The sequence below is a fragment of the Centruroides vittatus genome, unplaced genomic scaffold, assembly GCF_030686945.1.
Source record: "Centruroides vittatus isolate TY-2023 unplaced genomic scaffold, ASM3068694v2 scaffold_1014, whole genome shotgun sequence".
Lineage (NCBI taxonomy): Eukaryota > Metazoa > Arthropoda > Arachnida > Scorpiones > Buthidae > Centruroides > Centruroides vittatus.
The window spans coordinates 98,578-122,247 of NW_027122665.1; the positions used below are offsets into that span (position 1 = coordinate 98,578).

Sequence of the window (23,670 nt, forward strand, 5' to 3'; positions counted from 1 at the left end):
TTATATAGAAACTAAAAATAAATAAATAAACGCCGCTCTGCTCTAGTAAAAAAGCGTTTCATGTAGAAAATACATTACGTTTAGAATTTTTAAGACAGGTAAGAGTAAGGGGTTGGCGGGAAGGGGGGGGAACCCCCCCAAATTGTAGACCCCCCCTGTGCGATCAAATAATGTCTAATGAACCACACCCCTACGGGCGACCCTTCGCGAGATATAGCCCCCCCAAAATCGGGCCGCGCGATGATCGCGGCGCGCGTCGCTCTGCTAACGCGCGTCGCACTGCAAACGCGCGTCGCTCTGCTAACTCGCGGCGAAGACTCGCTTTTAAGTATGTAGCACACACGACTAGCGTACGTCATTTCCGGTCACGTGACTTCGCTTTCGTACCTATGGTGTCTCGTACGAGGTACCAGTCACGTGACTCCTATATAACTTTTTAAAATATACATGTTTAGGTAAAATGGAATATACAAAATAGTTTATTTATAGTATAATTAACTTTTATATAATAATTTAATAAATAGTAAAAAGTGATGATTAATTTTAATTAAATAGTAATATTTTTCATGTAAGAAATGTTAATACTATTTATTTCCACTTCAGAATCTATCCTGATATGTCATCTATGCTAGTAATAAAAACTTCACTACCGACAGTAAATTAAAGAAATGTGATGGCAACGACCAAGACGATCTTCTCGAAATAGTTGTTGAACTATACTGTATATCAATAAGAGAAAAAACCACCATTTGTTTGACGATAGACGATAGAGTTTACAAGACGGGAAAAGACGATGTTTCTCATCCCTCTTTGGCTACACGTGACACGTGGCCGCAACAAATGTATATTAAAATCTAAACAAAAGTGCAATAAATTGCCTCGATCGTCGTCGAGCGCGACATTTGATATAAACAATATCAAGACTGTTTACTATTTTGTAGAAATTATTGTCAGTTAGATGCTAATTGATGGGTGAGAGCTGTCATCAGACAAACTTCCCGATTGCACGTGGTCCGTACTAGCTAGATCTAGACACTAGCCCGACTAACAGGTGCGCGTACAAATCATCGACAGTATGACAGTTCTCACTCCTCAAAAATGGTATAAAAGGGGCTCGCACCCAATTGTCGGGGCGGCGTCCGAACAAGCTGACAACGGCTGGTCAACACCATCAACTCCGTTCACTCTACGCATCTAGGCAAAGACGAACAGCGAGGTAAACTTAGATTTATTTACTTAAAACCTTTCTCTCTCTCCCCCTCCATTGACCGCGAGTTAGTTATATCTAATTCGGAAATTAAAAAGGGATTAGTTCCCTTAAATGCCTCGAATGCCGACATCTCTCCTCCAACGTCCTATTTTATATTTCTCTTTGTATGTTACCATTTAGTTAATGTTTTCATTAAATTTATTTGATAAATTAAGTGGGTGATTACTTGTATATCGCCGACACCTTATCGACTTATCCGCGGGTTAAGCTTTGATGCTTAACCCCCGATACTCACAGAAAGAAAGAATCGTTTATTAAAAAGAAACGAATAAAACTTTACAATATATGGAAATCGTATTTTAAAAATTGTAATAACAATAGAATATTTTAAAAAGTGTGTACATGATTTCTTTTAAATCTGTTTTTATGTAAAACTTAATTTGTATGTATTATTAAAAATCTTTATTTTTGGATTAAAAGAAAGTTGTTTGATGGTTAGTGGATTTTTCTTATTTATTTGTCAATCCATCACAAAGAACCAGCCGAAAAGAAAGGTGAGGAGCTGCTAATTCATTTTAAGATACTGTATATAAAATTAATATGGGTATGTGTTAGATAAAAGAGTATAGATTACGTTTATTACTGATCACATGTGATTTTGTTTGAGAGAACTAATCGTGCGTTCATTAAATTAATACTTTATTTTGATCAAAAGTTACTGGCGGGACATGAACATATATACATAGATAAATTCGAACTATCCGATCAATTTTCTCTCGCGCCAAAACAAGTTATTTTTACGCGGATTAAGCGATCATTCATAATTTTTTCGTTTTCATTTGTATTTAAAGAGTGATGTATAGGCCTATTGATATTTGTAATTGCGAAATAATTTTGGTAGCTTTTTTGCAACGCGAAGGATTGATTTCAGATATAGAAAAACGTGCGCAATGCAGAAACGAGTATAAGTTTGTGAAAAATAGACAAAATATTTTCCGTGTACAATTTGCATTAAATTTTATGGAAAAAAAGCCCAATATTTCGGACCTACCTAACCTAACCTATCCAATGGTCGGATGCCGAGCGGTCAAGGAGTGCATTTTTTTATTCCTTTGCGCCAGCGGCATATGTTTAAGTTTAAACATTCTTGCGGAACGCGTTCCTAAATTCCTGTCGGAGTGGGTGCCGACTACTGCTACAAGCGGCCATCTTTGCCGCTTGTAGCAGTAGTTTATGGTGGAAAGCAACATGGAGTTCTCCTTGCGCGGACAGTTTCGTTTCGGGGTCCATTACGTGGTTTTATGAATGAAAATTTAGAAGTTGTGAATGCGCAAGTTAGTAAACGCCGTGATGTAAGTATCTTCTCGAATTTTTTCGAATGGACCCGAAAATCTCCATGAAATTATTCGGGAGGTGGCCCTTCAGGATATGTCAGGTCCCGTTCCTCATCAACCCGATCGCCCCGTTGTGGGCATGGTCAAACTTATAATGGGCTTGCTAAAAGAGGCCCCTCTTAGTGCCCACGGGGCGGAAATAGTTAGAAAAAACCCTTATCCTTACCCAACGCAACTTACTAAGTCTCTTAAGTTCAAAATGAAGACTCTGAAGTTAAAAATGAGTCACCCAGCCCACAAATGACTCTCTTTGACAAGATAAAATTGACATCAATTGGAAATACATCTTAAAAAATTTCAGATATATTTTTTTCCTAATGTTAACTTTAAGAATTTCATTAGTAACTTATTTCATTAGCAAAAGTGCATAGATACAAAATAATTCATATTTATGTTTGGGCTACAAATAGTTCAATTCGGCTATTTTTAAAGCACAACTGTTACTTTATAATCCAGATCTGGCAACATTGTATATCAGTCCTTATCATTTCAAACATGCCTTTGAACATGATGCCAGAACAAATTTCGGAGAATCCCGTCGTGGATACCGAAGAGATTTTTAATCGATTAACTTGTTTTAATTTTGCAGCGTACTTCCCCAACGAACTTGCCGCCGAGAAATTTTGCCACATGGTGGGACTTGTGCCCCATCCGGACCTGACCGGCTTTGTACCGTCGTGTTCTAAGTGTGGAGGTAAAATTTCCTTGATTTCCTCCTGTACAAAAGTGCCGTACGCAAGTATCTGTTAGCTAATTCAATTTGTCGTATTTTTCAGGCGCGATGAGGAAAGAGCCGGCACCAGCGGAGAGGTTTGGATTTGTCTACCGCTGCGAAAAACTATCGCAAAGAAAAAAAATGCGTAGGCGGACAGGTGGCTTTGTCTGGCGGCCCATGTGCAGTGGTAGCCTCTCTTGTACAAAGAATACATTTTTTGAAGGCGCTCAGCTTTCTGCTCAAGAGGTATAATATCGTTGCAGTATGCCATATTTTGGATATATTATATTTTTCGTATTTCTTCTTTCTTTGTTCCTTTGTTCTTTTGTCTTTCGCCATTCTGGAATGATCCTGTTTAACCCTACCCTTGGGAGTTGATGACTCACATCTAAGACAATAGAAAGTAAGTAGCCGTAAGGGGTTTAACAGGGTCGGGGGAGAACACCCACAAAATCGGCGGTTTCACGTCACGTTACGTGTTTCTCTAATTCGATCGTAAAGATGATGTATGTTTTGAGATAATTTATTTTTTTTGTATTTAACAGGTGCTTATGATTATATTCTCATGGGTCCTGAAGCTGCCGGTCACCGACGCCGCCTCACAATGCGGCGTGTCACGTCAAACAGCGGTAGACTGGTATAACTTCTGCCGGGAAATTGCGGAGATTTTCGTCTCGAACAATCAAAATCACCAGCTTGGCGGTAAAGGCCTGCACGTCGAGGTGACGATCGATCCAAGTTTCTGACTTCGCCGATATACCGTCTATGTCTATATACATATGTTTTTCTTTTCAGATTGATGAAACTTTTACTAGAAGAAGAAAGTACAACCGCGGGCGCATAACCAAAGGCACCCAAATAACTATATTTGGTGCCTATTGTCGGGAAACGAAAGAAGTTATGTACTGGCATGTAAGTAGTAACGAAACATTATTTCCTGTTATTATTTACTTTTAGTGGAAGTTTTGTGTTATATTTTCTCGTATTCTTTCAGGTGGAGAACAAAAGCAGGCGCGTTCTTTGGAGCTACATGTCCAGATACATAGCTCCTGGTTCCATAGTGCTTTCCGACAGCGCGCCCCAATATCGCGGCTGTACGACGATGGGCTTCTCGGAACATAAGACCGTGAATCACAGCCAGCAGGGCCCCGGGAGGTAAGGAGGATGATACTGTGCTATGTGTTAAGTGAAAAAAAAAGAAATGAATGAGCGTTTTGAGAAGGATACCGAAAAGTGACATTTTTCTTTTTTCTTCTCGTAGATTCGTCAACAGCGAAGATTCTGAGGCCCACACTCAAAACATCGAGTGTAGACATCGCTGGCTGAAGAGGTCCATCAAGTCCCTCCGCACGGACAGGAGCTTGCAGAGTTACACGTGCAGCTACGTATACAGAACGCGGTTCCTGTCTAAGTTGCCAACAACAGCGGCAAAATTCCGGCAGTTTGTTGAGCATATCGCAGCCGTCTACCCAGGTCCCGGTCGCCAGGGTCTCCAACTCCTGACGATCGGTGTGCCCGCGGACCAAGATCTGCCGCCTGACGAGCCATATAGCGATATCCACGTGCCCGACAGCGACGAAGAGGAACAGCTGGAGGATGAAGACCGCCCAGTGAGTAGTGAAGCTTGTGTACCGAAGCTTGTGTAGTGAAGTGCGCGTGACCGAAGGATACTTCTTTGCGGATTTGAAACCTGGATTATGTGATTTTTCAGGCATCGGACGCAACCAACACCTTTGTCGTCGACCAGAAAGATCAAGCGGAAGCTGGGACCAGCGGCTGTGCATCGTAACCAAGATGTCGCCAGATAGCGAGAGGACAGCGCCTCCTCTTGCGGGAGACGCAGGGGAGGCGCTGTGAGGGTGAGTGTCTGTTTTCTTCTCTTTTTACATCGGCAGTTAAGCTTAGTTCATACTGAGCGTGATTCGTTGGCGAATGCGAAAAGCAGAGCGAATAACACGTCAGACATGACGTCGTTTCCGGCGAATTTTACCATTTCGTGAATCGCTTCGAAGTTCGGAACAGTTGAGGTTTTTCGTTAGCGAAAAAATTTCGCCACCACTCGTATTCCCGCTAGTTGTCACGTGGTTCTTGTTTTCAAGATGGCTACAGAAACTTCCTAAGCAATAGAGTAAATGTTGTAATTACGGAATTTTAATATTCCTCTCACCCAGCATCGTTTTCTTTTCGACGTATCTTTCTTTCTCAATAAATAAACAAACGTGGTTAACGACGGAATATCGGAAACGGCCATTTTGTTTTTCGACATGTTTTTGCTTGCTTGCAAATGATAGGCTGGGTAAAAATCGGGTACTTTTCGCATTGGCTTTCGATATTCGCTCAGTGTGAACTAAACTATAAGTCGGATTTGAAACTTGGATTATAAGTTTTCAGACAACATCGGGCGCCATCAGCACTTTCGTCAACGATCCCCAGGACCGGGCCGAGGCGGGAACCAGCGACCTCTCGATCACATCACGAAGAGGCTATGCGTCGCAAGCTAGCGAAAAGACGTCGCGGGATACGCAAGAGGAGTTGCTTTTGAAGGTTAGTGTAGAATCTGTTTTTTTCGCCTTTTACATCGGCAGTTAGAATGTGTGATTCTTTTCGGTTAGCAGCGCGCCAGTCAATTGACGTGATCTAACTTACGTGTATTGGGTTCATAATCAGTTCAGAGAGAATTACCCAAATGGGTAAGCCGGAAATGGTTAGTGAGTTTACGAGCGGTTACAGTCGCGCGCGATACTCAGCAGAGCGACGCGCGTCGCGACCTCGCGCGCGATACTCAGCAGAGCGACGCGCGTCGCGACCTCGCGCGCAACCCGATTTTGAGGGTAAATAAAAATGCGTATTATTTTCGTTAAAGTTGGTAAAGTTATTTATTAATAATTATCGACGTTATTAAAATATTAATATAGCAATAAATGGTTGGTACTCAAAACTAACGAATAAATTATTGCTTTAAGTAATCTTTATAACGGAAACTAAAATCGTATCAATATTTTAATTTATTTTATTATATTATATACTATAATTAATATTAATGATCGAAATATAGGACTTTACGGAATGTTTTGTTTAGTTTAGTTTAGTTACTTTAGATGTTTAGTTTAAGTCGTTCCGATCGCTTACTTTACTCACATCGGTCGCCTAAGTGGTATTAAAGGTGGCAACGAGGTTACTCTCGCTCGTTTATATTGATTTCGTTTCGATGATTAATTGGTAAGGAGAGGGCGAGAACCGACCCAAATTGTAGACCCCCTGTGCGATGAAACAAACAAATTTTTGGTATATGTAGGTGTCACGTGACCGGAAGTGACGTAGGTATAGCCCTCACCACCCGATCGGCCGATCGCGCGCGGCCCGATTTTGGGGGGGCTATATCTCGCGAAGGGTCGCCCGTAGGGGTGTGGTTCATTAGACATTATTTGATCGCACAGGGCCGCTCTGCAATCTTGGGGGAAAGCGTTCCCCCCCCATGTAGAAAATACATTACGTTTAGAATTTTTAAAATAGACACGATAAAAATGTAATAAAATATATTTTATTTTTTAAAATAATTTTTCCTTTATTTTACTCTCGATAAAATGGTAATTTTCGGAATGATTATTAGGATATAGAATCGATGTCGATTGATATAATGGTTGGACCATTACGTCATACTCGATTAACTCACTGGACGTTTCGCATCCGATGCGGTATTACTCTTCCAAAAATCGAGTTCCAAATTAATACTTTTTAGAAATAAACGGAATTAGTTTATCTCATCATAAATATTACAAAATCACTATAAAATTATCCATTTTATAATATTTCGTTTTAATTATATGTTATCAATAAACGAATAAACGTTTAAATAATTAAAAATAATAATTTAAAAGAGAATTAAACTCTGTATAATTATTAATACATTTTACATTTATAGCACAAATAGTAAAAGTAAAAGTATTTTTTAAAACGACGATTTGAAATCTTGAAAATAATCATAATATTTCGTTTTAAATTAACACGCAAATTTAACGCGTTTAAATATTTTTTAAATTTATTTAACACGCTCACGAGTAAAAAATTAAGCGACTTTTGGCTAATTTTAAATAAAAGTAACAAGCGATAAAAACCGGCGGATGAATACCGCCTTCCCACACTCTTAATCAGACGACAGATCGTCACAGCCGGCGTTTACTCGCAGGGAGGTTCGCTGTTTGCGTGTACGTTTAATCGTTAATTTAGTCCGATATCATGTCTTGGCAAGCTTACGTCGACAATCAAATTTGTGCACAAGTATCCTGCAGATTAGCAGTAATTGCCGGTTTACAAGATGGTGCCATTTGGGCTAAATTCGAAAAAGATATACCCAAACCGGTGAGTCAGATTTAAGCCTAACCTCGTTACTCGCTTAAATCGTGTTAACCGTTCTCCCCTATCCGCTCCCGTCCCCCGATTATTTAATTTATTCGCGAATAATCGCTTGTAAGAAAGTATATTCTGTTATATTTATCTCCTAATTTCGTTCGTGTACGCCCTTTTACAGAACCGGTCAAAGTTTCTATTTGGCTTGAGGGTAGAACCGTAGATAAGTCGGCCAAATTTCTAAAAATCGAAGTAAATCTAAATTACTAACAATTCTCTAACTGTTAAAGTAAATGTAAATCGATGTCTTTCTTTCTGTATTAAATTTTAAGGTTATCGGAGTATAAAAATCGCTACAGGTAATCTTTTTGTTGTAAAAAACCTGTATATCGCGGACAAAATAAATTTTCCATTTAAATCTCGATTAAAATACGGTCGATTTAAGTGATCACATGAGGTTTGTATTATATTTGACAATTTAAAATAAAATGCTTGTTTCCTGCATGTGGAGGCAAACTGCTCTTCCCAAAAATACTTTTTTAAAGGTAAACTTAAACACAGGTCTACATTTTTAAGTGCTTTGAACAAATCATCATGTGTTTTTCTACTGAGATGATTTTATATTACATACTGAAAAGCCTTTAACAATATTAAAAACTTTAAAGGAGCATTGTATCTTGAACGTATTGAGTAAAGAATTGTCCGTGGCAAACTGCAAAACTGATTTTTAGAAAATGGGATTTGCAAATTGGATCAACTTCTAATTGTCTACCAAAAATCTGCCATGTTACTTAACTGTTTCAAATTTTGCATCTGTTTTATGCTCCCAAATAGAATGTGTTGAATAGGAATGAGCTATTATTGAAAAACTGCAAAATTTAGAGTTAGCAGCAAGTGGTTATGACCACGATATACTTGTCACTTGTTTGGTTGAAATTGTTTGTTCACTATAAGTTTAGAAATAGTTCATTTCAAAACGTTACGTTGAAAGGGCTCTGAATAAAATCAATTTTTCCTTTGTTTCAAATCAGATGTGGAATTCATTCTCTGAATGACTTGCATTCTGTGAAGAAAATCAATTATAAACTGTTATATAAATGTCCAGTTTCTGGTAGGAGTTTTAAAAAAAAATTGATTTTAATCTATAATAATAATAGCAGTATCTTAAATGAATTGATTTATAATGTTGAAACATCCGACCTCATAAAAAATCTACAATGGATTTGTGGAGTATTTGTAGTTCTCTTGTAATGAAGAAAGTGATTTTACAAAATACACATTAATGTGATTATAAAATTTTTCCACGAATATTTATAGTATTAATACTATTTTATTAATATGAAATTTAAATTTTGTATTTTCTCGTAAATGTGCATTCTTACAATAACGATTTTAGCTTGGTTAATAGTTAAGTAAATGTACACGATTATACATAATACAATTTTAAATTTCATATTGTAATTATAGTAAATTATTTTTATTCTTTTTTTTAAAGCTTGGAGAACTATTTGCAGATCGTAATTTGTTTTGGGAAGGTTTATAAAGTAATTGAATGTTACAGAAAAATAAATTTGGATTTTAATTATTATAAAAAAACTTAGTATTATAAATCTGCCTGATCAGCATTTTCTTAAATGTTTGTACAATTGATAGTATAATTTCTAATTAAATTGGTAGTAATTAAGTTGCATATAAAATTATATTTCTAGAATAAAGGTTTTAAGTTTGAAACTTAGAAATAATGATTATAATATAATTCAGTTATAACAACCTTAACTTTCAATTAAATATGGTCAATAAATTTAATGTCATTAGGTAAGACCTGTTTTAACAAATTTTGAGTCATGAGTGGTCTTTATGAAACTAAACTTGTCCAATTAGTATTAACTTGAAAGTTTTATGTTGTCAATGTTTGAATTTAACAAAAAATTGCAAATTAAGGTATATTATGTTCATTTGTGCTAAAGTGAGGGGGAAATGGAGAATCACAATTTTTAAAGAAGCATTCAAACAAGTAATTTATCTGGATTAATCAAAGTTGAACTTTTTAAAGTTTTCATTCAAAAAATTAAATTCTATTGCTAATAGATGAACACATTAAAGAATTTTGAATAAAACTAGTATTTGCTAAATTCCTGAGGTCAAGTTCAACTGGTAATGTATGGATAAAATTGTCATTCCATAATAAGTTCTTAATGTTTGCTTATGTTAAATGACAAACTTGCCAAGTTCTGTCTGATTCATGTCACTTATTGTAATCATAATTTAAGTGTGTGTAAAGATATAATTTATTTATGACTATTGAATTGATAGAATCTTATCAGTGGTGTGTCAGCTATTGTTGAAATGCAACATTGAGGAACTGAGTCATTTTTTCTGTAAACAGGTCTTGTCTTGTGACCATTTATAACTAAGAAATAAGTATTCGAAGAAAATATTTTTGTCAGTTCATTTAGCTGTTAAGATTCACTCACCTAAACATCAAATTGCAATGAAAGGAATTGACGTACTGCAGAAAATAGGACTTGTTCAAACAATTAGATTATCTAAAGTATTAAGTAATCTGATTAAAGTTAGCAACTGCAAATTGGAATAAATTTTTTTATTGTATATTACTTAGCACAATTTTTTAGTGTATGCCATTTTTGATCTCATAACACCATTTTTTTGGTATTAATGGTTAATATTTACTAGGTAATTTAAAATGTTCCGGGATAATTTACATGTTTTAGTAGTATAAAAATTTAATATCGATAATCATAAATGTTGATAGTTTTAAGTTGTGAGCAATGTTAGAAACATAGGGAGAAGAAAGATAAGAAAAAAAAAGATAAACTCTGCTTTTAGAAAGTAGTAGAGCTTTGTTTGCCATGTATTCAGGAAATAGATTTTAAATGATTCACATAAGTTCACTCAGTTAATTTTACAGTAATTAGATATTTGTTTCTTTAACTGAATATTTAAATCAAAAGGGTTTTTAATGCTGGATGGAAAAGATACTTTAGCAAAATTGTCTAATATCCTGAATCAACTAATAAATTTTTCCTAGTGTACTTTTTCTTTGGGTATTTCTATAATTGCTAGTTTTAAATAAAATTTAAAGTAAAATAGTACTAAGGTTAAACACATTGGTAAGACATGTTATTTCTTCCTTTGTTTTTAATAACATGCTACTATAAACTGAGACAAATCTTTCAAACAAATTTATATGGTAATTGGAAAATTTTTTGCCATATTCAGATCCATAATGAGAACAAAAAATCCAGAATAAGGAGAATAAAATTATTTGCCAAATTCAGAGTCAAAAAGAAGGCTGTATTCAATCCTATGAGTCCTATGAGTTTAAAAATGATGCAACAATATCATTTTACTGCCCCAAAAAGTCAGATGACTGCTCACTACAATACATTCAACAGTGAGATAGCACAGGAGAAAAACCCAGTTTCATAATAATCAATGTAAACCTGGACCAAATAGTTTCCACATACATAATGACCAGACATTGGCCACTAGTAACTTTTTAGTAACAGATAGTATATTGAACACACATTTACAAAAATATTAACTCCTGATTAACAAATCATTTCCATATAATCAGCAAAAGCAGTTTTACAAAGAAACAAATCAGACATCTATGAGAATATTTAAAAAAAACTATGCTAGATTTATTCATCTTAGAAAGGAAACACTTATGTTCTGTCCATAAAAATGTAACCCATTTTTAGTAATGTGCAATAAATGTGCAAAGCTGTAAAATACCTGTTTAATTTTAAATTCAGATTAAATTGTTTTTAGGTTAATGTTTTGTTTCTTCTATTAAGTTGTTATTAAGTAACATAAGATTTTATACAGTTGTACATTTTGTTTCTTGTAAATAGTAGCTAATACAAAATAGTAATCTTAATAATCAGCCTAAATGTAAACACTCAAAAGCTGTAACTGTTGATTAAAAATACTTCCCCCTCACACTTCAGCATAAATTTGCACTGGACTCTTGTGGTATTTAGCATAGACATTTTTATGCTACTCTAAGTATTAAAACTAATACTTATTTAACAAGAACAAATTAGGCTAAACTGGAATGTTAGCATGTGAAAAGGTACTACAAGAATTTAACTTGTTTTTAAATGTGAATGGAAAAGTCTGAAATGATTTGTAAATGATACTTGAAAAGTTTCTAAAATCTGTTTGTTAGAATACTGTTCTCTTATTCATACACCGCAAAGTTCTAAATAATAAAAACTTGTATTTTAATCAATAAATAATAGGTTCGTATGGCTTTGTAACATTTTAGTTATTCAGTAAATCAAATCGAGTATGGATGTCGTCTGATGTTTTCAGTAATGAAATCTGATATCAGACATTCTACTACATTATAATGTAATTTATTGAGATATGAAGTGTGGATAAACTATACTTCATGTGTCTTTCAATACATTTTTTAGCTAATATTTGTTAATGGAATATTCTTAATATTGTGAGGGATAATCATCTTTTGTCCCAAATAAAATTAGAAAATGTCAATCATGGGAAACTATATAGTGTCAACAAAGGAGGCAGTTCATCACGAGTGATGTTACTGTTGATATGCTTACCCAGCATTGTATCATACCAAGATCTATAAATGATAGCCAAACAAATTTTCATATTAATGGTCAAGAAGTCAGAGGCATTAAAAATGTTACTTTATTTCTTGTTTGTAAGCTTTTGTCTGGTTTTCTACCCAAATGCAGACGACTTTATCAAATGAGCTTATTCAGCCAATTACAGAAATCAGGTTTAAGCCACAGCCATTATTAAATCCTTGCTTCCTTAAAATTGTTTTAAAAGATTTATTACCAGTTTGATATGCAGGTTAAAGCTACGGGTAGGCTCTGCTAGAGGCAAGCCAAAATCATGGCATAAATACTTGAATTAAGGAACTGAACAAATCACTTGATTTAAATTTCCCATTCAGAACTTGGATTTAGGTTTTTGTCATACAATAGCCAGCATTTAATTCTGGAATTTTAATAAACAAGGTTTCCATCTAAGATTCTATAAATAACTGTTAGATGAGAGAGATACTAATTCTTTGTAAAAACATGAAGCAATCAAAAAGTTGTCATAACAAGCTGAGCTGTTCTTAGACCAAGAACACACATGCATAAAATTGTGTGGCAGAAAACTGAATCAGAATTCAACTTTCAGTTCAGTTTGTTTTATGCTTTTATGCCATAACACACACGTAAAAATTCTGGCCGAATAGGAAACACCACTGCCACTAACAGTGCTAATTTTATTTTTTCCTCTCAGATATCTATCTATCCCTTTGTACCTTCCATTTTTTTTTCTCCACTTCCTTTGCTATAATATAGAAAATTTAAATTAATACACTTGTTCTTTAATTTGAATTTGGAATACGTGTGATCTAAATACTAGGTCTATATATCAATTCTACTAGACCTACCTGTTTGAAATTTTGCACTTATAGCCATCCATAAACGTTTAAATACAGTGTCTTTATACATGACACTGATATGGTTGAACAGATTCAATAAACTCTTATTTCATTTATTTTTCGTTCTTTTGAGACTGTCACAATTATAGGGTTAACCCTCATTGCTGCCATTATTAGAATAAAAATCATGTATCTACTTTGACATCACAAAAAAAAAAAGACTTCTCTTTGTTGGAGGAATTTTGGTGTAAAAAGTAGACATGCTCTACTCTTTTTTTCAGTTTCTGTTTTATGCTAGATTTTACACCAAATTTTATGCGTGTGTGTGTTCCTAGCCTTATGGGGAAAATAATAATCTTGAATTTTCTACCTTTTTTCTATTTATTGAATTTGTCAAACCCTTCTTTTTCCCTCTTGCTTGGTGAGCCTTAATTCTATTAATTAAAACCATTTTCTATTTCAAAAAATTTTTTACCGACTTTTTACTTCATGTGCATTCATAATCTCCCATTTTCTGATATCACAAAATGCCAATTGGTTAAAGCCAAAGTATTAGAAAAGAGCAACTGTAACAGCATTCATTAAGCCATTTGTGGCTGCTATTCGTGAGAAGCAATTTAAGCCGTATTAGTGACACTAATTTTAGTCTTGATCTTTAGGCTTGTCAATCGTCATTTCTGTAATCAGCCCATTAAGTTGACATTGACACATCTTTTTCTGTTTCTAAATGCTTTTTGACCTTTTCCATTAACTTCTGAAAAAATTTCTACACTCTTACCTTCAATACTGATGCCATCTTAAATATCATTCTAGATTAGATAGATGTTTTGAGATTGAGAAATTTTGAATAGTGGAAAATTTAAGAATTAAGGATTTTTATTTAAAAAAAAGTAACTCTTAATGACAGTATTTTAGGGAAATTTATTTTGAATCTGTAACTTACAAAAAATTGATGTTTTAAAAATAATTTCAATAGCAAAATAGCAGAGGATGAAATAATAATGACTACTTAATTAGTTGGTGGAACCCGATCTCAGGGTGCGACTATGCAGACGCAAATTTAGAGCGAGCGAGAGGTTGCGAGCGATTTCGTTTTCGCAAAGGAAAACCATGCACAAGCGAGAAGCGAGAAATAACGCTGGCGAGAGCGAATTTCTGGTTCTCGCACATATCTGACAGGTTTTGATATTTATCGCGTCTTGCCTCTTGCTACATATTCTTGCTTGCTCGTGTCTGCATAGTCGTACCCTCAGGGTCGTCAGATGGCTTAGGAGGGCAAGTAGTGGAGTGGAGATGTTGAGAGTAAATCGATAGGTGTGTCAGTTACCGAGGAGTAGACAGGTTTAAACATAACAAACAAGTGTTTTTTATATATCTAAATACTAGAACTAAATACAAAGCATAAAATATATGTATTTTGAGCTAGTTACACGGACCCTACTAATTTGCACGATGAATTTTTATGCGTAACACGTCGCATCATGAGTTGTGTTTCTGAAGAGAGAGCTTACAATCGTTCTAATTAAAATACCTTGAATAGAGAACCAATTTGTCAACCTTGAGGCATTTCGAGTTGTGTAGGTCTTCATATGGAGATAGGAAGTTGAATCGGTCGCTTCTTAGAGAAGTCTGTTGAGGGTGGAGAGATGAGAGACTTCTTGCATGGAGGTCTAGGAATATGTCAAGCTTTGGGTCCTCTTCTATAGCAGTGTCAGCGTCAAAATAGGTCTGGCAATGTCTGGTCCTGGCTATGTCTGCCTAGGGTATGGAGAAAGGGGAGCCTTGGTGGAGTTTGCCATATATGGCGTCTAATGATAGCGTCCACTCTGACTTGAGTTCTCTCCTCCCTTTTATCAATTTAGCTTGGAAAAAATATTCACGTGATCGACTGTTTGGATGACGAATTTGCGGGTGTGAGGTGAAGGGTGTAGCTGACGTTATGATGTCGTCCAACTGCAGCTGTCGTGTCCATATTTGGTTCAAGACTTGTATGCTTTCCTCTATTTAGACATAGTTTCTCCTCCTTTTAACACTGTGTTGTTTATCATTTAGTACTCAGATGTTATATTTCTCAGCCAGTTGTTGATAGTATGGGTGATATTCAATCTGTTTCCTGTACGATGATTTCTTTACAATTGCAATGGCGAAAGAGGCTTAAGATTCTTAATTTTATGTAAAATTACGCCTGGATCTCACAATTAAGCAAATAAAATTAGGATTACAGAAATTCTGGTTTTACTAACCATAGTATTAAAAGGCTATCATAAAATTAATTATTAAACAATTATTTATAATGGAGCATATTACAGAAAAATTGAAATTAACAAATTAACTGGATCTAGTGTCTTGATTTCTGAAACTGTTAGCACCTTAACACAATGAAGAAATGACAAGGACAATAATTAATCAGATGGTTTTAACATTGCAAACATTTATTGTGGTTTAAATTTCTGTAGACAGTCAACAAGTGTGTCAATAATGATATCCCATTGTTCATTTATGTATCAAGTTGCATTTACTGTTTGATCATGTAATTTATACAAGCACTGTCACTGTACTAACAAGGGAACTGTCGGAGTGTCATCTAATAGATTTTAATAAAATTTAGTTAATAATTACGTTAAAAGTATACAAACTCTATATTAAATTTGTAATGTTTACTAAAAGTGTTAACACAAATATGCAAATTTTTAGTAGTGAAGAGGTCACGGAGGAAGACAGCGCTATTACATTTATGAATGAATTCTAGTTTTCGAAAATGGGAGAATTAAATGTAAATATTCAAAACATTATAGCAGAATTTAAACGTTTTGTGATAATGTTTGGCCTACAGAAAATATTTGTAGGCCTAATATTTCAGACGTTGATAAACAGGTAGCCAAACTGCTTTTTAATGCATTTAGTGATATTTTAAGTAGTTATGCAAGTAGAGATGACGAAGAGTTTTGTCAGATGGAAAATAATAATTTGATTATAGATAGGCCTATTTCAGATAATAAAATAACACGTCTGCTTCTAGAGAAAGAAACTGATAACGCAGACACTGACTGTGAATCAGGATATTCAGATGATGAAAAATTCGATAAGAATATAATCTCAACAAAACGAAAAGAAGAAATTCTTAACTTGCATAAGAAACACCCAAAATGGAAATTGCACACATTACAGCGGAAAGGAGCTAAAGAATTAAAACGTTTTAGTGATTTATATAAATGGGAAAAAAAAATTTAAATCTCGAAAGCATAGAATTGAAACGTTAAAAATCATTAAAGAACATACTAAACAAATGTTTGACGAAGCTCGAGGCAGCTATAAAATTGTTAAAGGAAATCAATTAAAAATATGGGCATTACAGAAATTTCTTCAACTGAATAGTTCAATTAAGTTTACCGCTAGTGATTCTTGGGTTGCAAAATTTAAAAAAGAATATAGATTAGTATCTCGAAAGATTACAAAACTTGTAAATAAAACAGAAATAGTGAACGAAAAGGATAATTAGTAAAAGCTGCGCAATTTCAAACAACAGTAAAAAATTTATTGTAGTCTTATTCACGTAACTTCATATTCAATACAGATCAGTGTGGTTTTTCATACGAAATGATTTCACCAAGAACACTTTCATATAAAGGAGAAAAAAACACTATTGGATTTGCACATTCTCCAAGTAATAAAGTAACGCATTCCTACACTGTTCAATATTTAATTAATGCTAACGGACAAGTTGTAGGTAATGTATTTATTTGCTTACAAGAGGCTCGTGGAACCTTTGGACGTAGAGTTCAAGCATTGCTGTTCAATGCCCCAATCGTAACTGTTACAGCTAGCTCATCTGGCAAATTATCTACAGCAATTATTACAAACTATGTAAAAGACGTATTATCTCCAAATATACAGAAAACTCTTTATTAATAATTGACTCGTGGAGTGGACAAACAAATACTAATATTTATAATACAGTATTTCAAACATCTACAAATCAAAATTCATGCGAAATATTAATTATTCTACCAAAGTGTACGTCTATATGCCAACCTTTAGATGTCGGATTTCATAAACAATTAAAACTTTTAGCTAAAGAAATTTTAAATGCTATACAATTATTCTGTAATGATTCTTCGATGAAATTGTTTTGGACAACTAGAAATGGCATTATAAAATTACATTCGATTCTTCATCATCAATTATCTGCGCCAATATTTAATAATTTGATTAAACATGCATGGTTCGCTTCTGGACTCATAAATGAAAAGTGTCAATTCTTAAATGTAAAACAAGTTTGTTTTTCTTTTTTAAACACTGACAGTTTAAATTGTGTCGAGAGTAATTGCGAAAATCTTCGATTTGTTAAATGTGCACGATGCCAACAGATTCTGTTATCTTGCTTTGTTGAAAAATATCATGTAAATAGTTGTCCATCTAATAATTTGTGAATATAATAACTTTTAAATATATCTATTAAAATGTATTTATTTATTACGTTTCGGTTGTTTTCTTTATATTTATTCTATCAATACTTTTATATTAAATTTCATTGTTAAATTAGTATATATATCTAATCTTTTATAATATTTGAGTTATTTCTTCTTCTACTCTGTAAATGTAATACAGTGATACCTCTGTTTTCGTAGTGTTTAATACTAAAAAAATTAAGAAATTAATATAAAATGAGTATAAAAAAACTAATACAATGGTCTCCGAAACAGATCACCATCTAACTGTTTTTGATTGATCGAAATTAATAACTGTTCGGCCTCTTCAATTGTTTGCGGTCTCTGTTTCATTAGCACATTTACGCCTTTCGCTACATTAGCCTCCTTTTTGCTTCCTTTTTCGCCACAACGAAACTTATCGTGGATGATGACTTCCCGAAAAGTACAGTACATGCGACCGATTTCAGCAATTTTAATGCCAGTCACGTATTTTTTAATGATTTCCTTCAACTCGATCGTGTTCCTGGCCTTGTTCGAAGGGCTACTGGCTCTGGAAACTTTCTTTGGTCCCACGATGGAACTAAAAAGAATGGAAGCAATGGAATTGTTTGGCTAGACGCGCGGAGTAATGCTCGTACAGCAAAAAACACCGCCACGACGACTTGTGAGCAGAAAAATGCGTGGGTCGCTCTTTGTTTTCGCAAAATTAGCAACGAGATCATGTGGCACGCCGACGAAATCCTAGGCAAATTTTTTGCAAAAAATCGACGAAAACCAAAGTCAATGAAAATCGAGGTATTACTGTATCTTCCTCCACGACCCTTTCACTACTAAAAATTTTCATATTTGTGTTAAACTACTATAAAATAGTACGACATTTGATTGCTATTAATCCTGATTAACACTTTTAGTAAACATTACAAGTTTAATATAGAGTTTGTATACTTTTAACGTAATTAAACTAAATTTTATTAATTCTTCTCCCATTTTCGAAAATTCCAGAATTTATTCTAAATGTAATATCGCCGTCTTCCTGCGCGACCCTTTCACTTCTAAAAATTTTCATATTTGTGTTAAACTACTATAAAATAGTACGACATTTGATTGCTAATAACTCTGATTAACACTGACAAATTTCTAGTATTCACTAAGAGTTTGTATACTTTTAACGTAATTATTAACTAAATTTTATTAAAATCTATTAGATGACACTCCGACAGTTCCCTTGTAAGTGTAATTTGCAAAAATTGAAATATGAAATGCTTTTTGATTGTCTTTTTCCCTCAAATTATAGTTAAAAAAGTAAATTAACATAACCTAAAAACCAGACATTATCACTTGTCTGGCAAACATTTTCATTAGCTTTTCAATGGAAGTTTGACAGGTGACAATTTTGCTGGTCTTATGAGTTAGTATATTAACCATCGTTTAGCAGTTGTAATATATAAAGACAATTTACTAATTAGATAAGTACTTTATACATTAAAGAGTTTGCAAGTTCATGCTTATGATTAGATTACCTATAATCAGTCAAATATTGTATAAATAAAAAAAAAATAAATACTGCATACATGTGAATAGAATTAACCCCTTTTTTAAATCAGAAATTTAATATTTCTGAATTGATTATTAAAACACACTAAGTGTTTTTATTAAAATAAATGCTCTTAGAGTAGTTTATATTGTTAGAATGATTCAAATGAGAATTTTTTTCATAGATATGAAACTTCTGTCATATGCTACACTATTTAGAGATTTAAGATAACACTTCCGAAAGTAAATTAGTTAATTCAGAACAAAATTTCTGAAATGTTTAATCTTCAATTTCTCCAAAAATTTGTACGAGGTATCCAAAAATTCCAATCATATCATTTTAAATCAAATATTGGTTTCAGTGACAAAGGTTATTGCTGTATCAAGCATAAAATTGGCCTAAAGCCAATCTATTAAATAAATTTTACCTCAAAAATGCCTAATTAACATCCTGCTGTGCCAGTAAGAAAGCTGCTCATGGGAGAAAATGAACCAAAGTAGCTAAAATTTTGACTAAAACATGGATAATATGACTTTTTTTCAGGAAGTTACCTTGTTAACTGGTCTATGCATCAAGTAAGCAATGCAGGAAAGACATGTGGGTAAATATGGAGTAATTTTATGGACTGAGACCAAGTTTTGTAGGAACACTGTATGAAATAATAATACAAATCTAATCTACTGCTAACTCTCACTTTGAACCAAATCATTGGCAATAGTCTGTGTGGGATTTGGAAAGAAAAAGGTCATATGATGGTTTTTCTGTAGGGAAACTCCTGCAGAACACAGATATGCAATGATACTATACAACACTGAATGTTTCTTGATGACATGCCTCTGTAAGAACAGTGCCATCTGGTTTCAACATGAGTGCCTCCCACTGATAACAGTAGGTGGCACTCTTTGGGGCACTCACGTTGTCACTCTAATTTCAATAGTATCGTCCTCAAATTTTTTGTGCAACTTGTGTATCAACTATGCAGATTTGTCCCCTGACTACCCTGGGCCTAATTCCAATAAACCTTTTTCTGTGAAGGTATATAGATTATGATGATACTTTTTCACATGAGTAACAAGTTAAGTAGAAAATAGTATGAACAGTTTTCATCTATCATATAATGCAGTGTTCCGCAACCGGTGTGCTGCAGCACACTGATGTGCCGTCACAAGCTGAAAGGTGTGACGCGAACTTTTTCATATTCTATTAATTGTCAAGTTTTATTTGTTTTATCACAGTTGCTGTGTTTGTTATGCTTGTATTTCATTCTTTGTCACAGAACTGATGAAATAAGATGATGATTGTTTATTCTTTATTACAAGCCACGCATTTTTATGTATTCTAAGAGAATTAAATGTAAAATAAATTTGCTCACAGGTGTTTGTCTGTTTAATAATAAGAAGAAAAAGGATGATGATGATAATAATAATAATAGGTTAGTGGCACTATGTAATTCTATTAATAGTATCATTTCATCCGTATTTTAGGGTAATAACATTTTGGTGTGCTGTGTTGAGTCATGGGTGTGCCGCAAGTAGATAAATGTTGCGGAACACTGATATAATGTTAGCTAATGGCAGAAGAGATTAGGTGAGGTTCCCAACTTATTTTAATTGTGAAACCCATTGAGAGTTTTGAAACTTGAAAGTGGTTACTATTATAAATAATAAATCAAGAGATCTAAAAATTTAACATACAAAAAAATTAATAATGGAAAAGCAAATAATTCAAACTGGCAATTAATGCAAAGGACTAATTTTGCAGATGATTTTCAGTGGATATGGTGGGAACTCGGCTAGTACGAATCTCTTGCATTTAATCTCTTCCAAATTGCTAAACAAGAATACTCAAATATTGCTTTCTCCCTGGCAACTGTTTTTCTGATGGAAATGAGCACTTCAGAAGTGTAGGTTTAAGATGTGGTTCAGTCAAGCTATTTTTAAGATGTGTTGTCAAAACTTAGTTCACAAAGTTGTGCTATAAAATGGGCCATGCTACAAAGAGTGTTGCATTGTGTGCTATGTAGTATTTTTCTTATTGAAACCAATAAACCAGTTTTTATTTATTAAAAACAGAGTTTTATTGATCTTTTTTATGTATAGTTTTAGAAAATTTGTCTAGTTTTACAGTATTTGCAAATTTAGAAATGTATACATATTAGGGGAGCCTTGATCATTTACACAAAAATTTAGATTTATTCTATTATTCACAAATTGATGGATTTGTGAATAATAGAATTTGTAGATACAGTCCAACCCTTCATTCACTTTATTCCATTTGCTTATTCCTAAAGGCCCAGCTTTTGCTTGCATCATTCAATCCCCTCATTTGCCCCTTGGCTCAACCAGCTAACCCATTGCTTTGTCTAGCTCCACTATTTCTTTTTCTATTTTTTTCATGATTTTAAACTAAGTATCTTACATTTTGTGTGTGTTTATATACTGTATAATAATAGTTTAAGAGAATAGCAAATAATTCTGGGATAAAAAATGAATTAAACATTATGTATCCATGTTCCAGTTGTCAGAAGGATATTGCTTTTTTCATTTTTAGGGAAATTATATGGTTTAATTCAAGGTTGCTTTTAGTATTTTGTATATTATACTATTGTGCATACACCAATAGCACACCCTATTGGTATATGAATTTATGAAAAATGATGACTTTTCTGATTTTGTATGAGAAATTTGAAAAATATTAGGCACAAATACTTACAGGTTTCCTATGCACCTGGAAAGTTGGATTTTCATTAGTGTTCAGAAAGTCATGGAATGTCAGGGAATTTGTTAAAAATTGTCAGTCAGGGAATAATATGCTTTATGCTTTCTTGGCTGCCTTGCTGATTTTTTTGCTGACAATATGCCTGACTAAGTGTAGCTGTCTACAGGCAGCAAGAAGTAATGTGATGCAATACCAACTTATGAAAAGGGGTGCAGAATATTTTCATGATCCCGAATTTCTCCCATGCTTACACACAATTTTCCTAAAAATTTACAATGTACACAAAATGATAAAAAAATTTAATGGTGGTATTGAAATTAAAATGAAAAATAAATTATTTTTTATTTTAATAATTTTGATTGCATGACAAAGCAACTTTTGATTTTTTTTCCAATTTATTAATATATTATAAAGTTCAGGAAATTTATTAAGATTAAATTTAATAAATATATACTTCTGTACAATTATATTGAATTTATTAATAATTAATTTTTTCTTTTCAAGCCATGTAGACTTATGGTTAGATTAATAACAGAATTTTAATAAAACATTTTATTTTTAATTTTAATATTTCAGCAATTATATATAACTGTTAATTAGAAAAAATAACTAATTAAAATATTGGAGAAGCAAAACATGTGCATAGGAAGTCAAATGCTGTTTTATTTCATCAATGTGCCATACTGTAAGGCAGGACTGTAAGAGACGAGGGTCAGGGAATTTGTACAAAGTTGGTCAGGGAAAGTCGTGGAAATTAAAACAAAAATTTGAGTAGGAACTGTGTACTTAGTTTTAAGAGTTTATATTAAACATGGGATATAAATATCCCATCTTTAAACTGAGCACTTGATTGCACATTCAAATGCTCTGAAATGCACACTCATGCACATCATTCTATGAAATGAGTCATGTCAAGCTGACTAATGCGAATACAAATTGATGGCATGACCTGAAGTTCAGTAGAGTAATTGTTAAATAAATATTAATGTTATTAATACTAATGAGAACTTGATTCATCTGATCTTATAGAAAATGTAATGTAGCTATAAAATTCTATATAAAAGCTTATTTTTGAAGTTACCCTTAAATCTGAGTGTGGCTATAGCTTTCCATTGTGTTAATAGTACATGAATTGCTAATGATAGGGTTTTCAACAAAAATTGAAATATGGGAGGAAGAAATTGAATTTTTAGAGTAGTTAAATTGAAAAATTTTTTAAATGTACAACTTTAAATTAATGACTAGCTGTCCAATTTATCATTACGAGTCAGGGAGGCAGAGTCCACCAAATTATTCAGTGATAGTGTGATTTAAATTTTAGTTTTTAATCTAAATATCATAAATCAACCAAACTTGGTCTGTCAACAAATAAATAGTGCAGAGAGAGAGACAGGAACACATGCTGTTGGTTATTTGCACTAGTTGGTGCACTGGTTTGTTCCTAGGTTAGGTTAGGTTAATTTTTTCCCTTAATCATTTTTTCTTGTATTTTCCTTGCTTATTTTGTGTGTGTGTGTGTATATATATATATTAAAAATCTTTGAAATTAATAATATAAATCTATGTACTATTTTTGTTTTAATTATAAATGCATCTCTATTTTTTTATTCTTAGTAGCTATGATTTAATAAAATGTATACAAATGAAATGAATTGCCAAGAGTATTATATTGCTAAGTAAATGATTAGAAACATTGATTTGTCAAGATGTAGGTAGTTATGGCACCACCTTGTGATAGTTTTAATAATTATAATTTAGACTTTCTGGAAGAAAAGATTAGTCCAATAATTTGGCAGTTTTTTGTTTGGTTTGAATTAGAAATCAAGTTTAGAGACATTTATATATAAATGTTGTATTGTAATTACATATTTTGAATGTCATG

General features: G+C 33.4%; 2 protein-coding genes across 5 annotated transcripts in view; both read left to right on the forward strand.

The window, feature by feature from the left end:
* The first annotated feature begins 3,859 nt into the window (after positions 1-3,859).
* LOC136986157 (uncharacterized) lies at positions 3,860-5,108 on the forward strand. Its single transcript, XM_067283641.1, has 5 exons — positions 3,860-4,041; positions 4,115-4,231; positions 4,314-4,474; positions 4,581-4,929; positions 5,031-5,108. Exons 1-5 carry the CDS (start codon positions 3,871-3,873, stop codon positions 5,106-5,108), a joined length of 876 nt encoding a protein of 291 aa, XP_067139742.1. The 5' UTR covers positions 3,860-3,870.
* A 2,335-nt stretch (positions 5,109-7,443) lies between these two features.
* LOC136986153 (profilin-like) overlaps positions 7,444-23,670 on the forward strand; it is a 29,164-nt gene continuing 12,937 nt past the window's right edge. For 2 of the 4 annotated variants that reach the window (XM_067283633.1, XM_067283634.1), the window contains exon 1: positions 7,446-7,678. In XM_067283633.1, the coding sequence (XP_067139734.1) occupies positions 7,556-7,678 (123 nt within the window). In that variant the 5' untranslated portion in view covers positions 7,446-7,555. Of the gene's footprint in view, positions 7,679-23,670 lie in introns of all 4 variants that reach the window. The other 2 variants (XM_067283637.1, XM_067283636.1) reach the window with 2 other exon arrangements.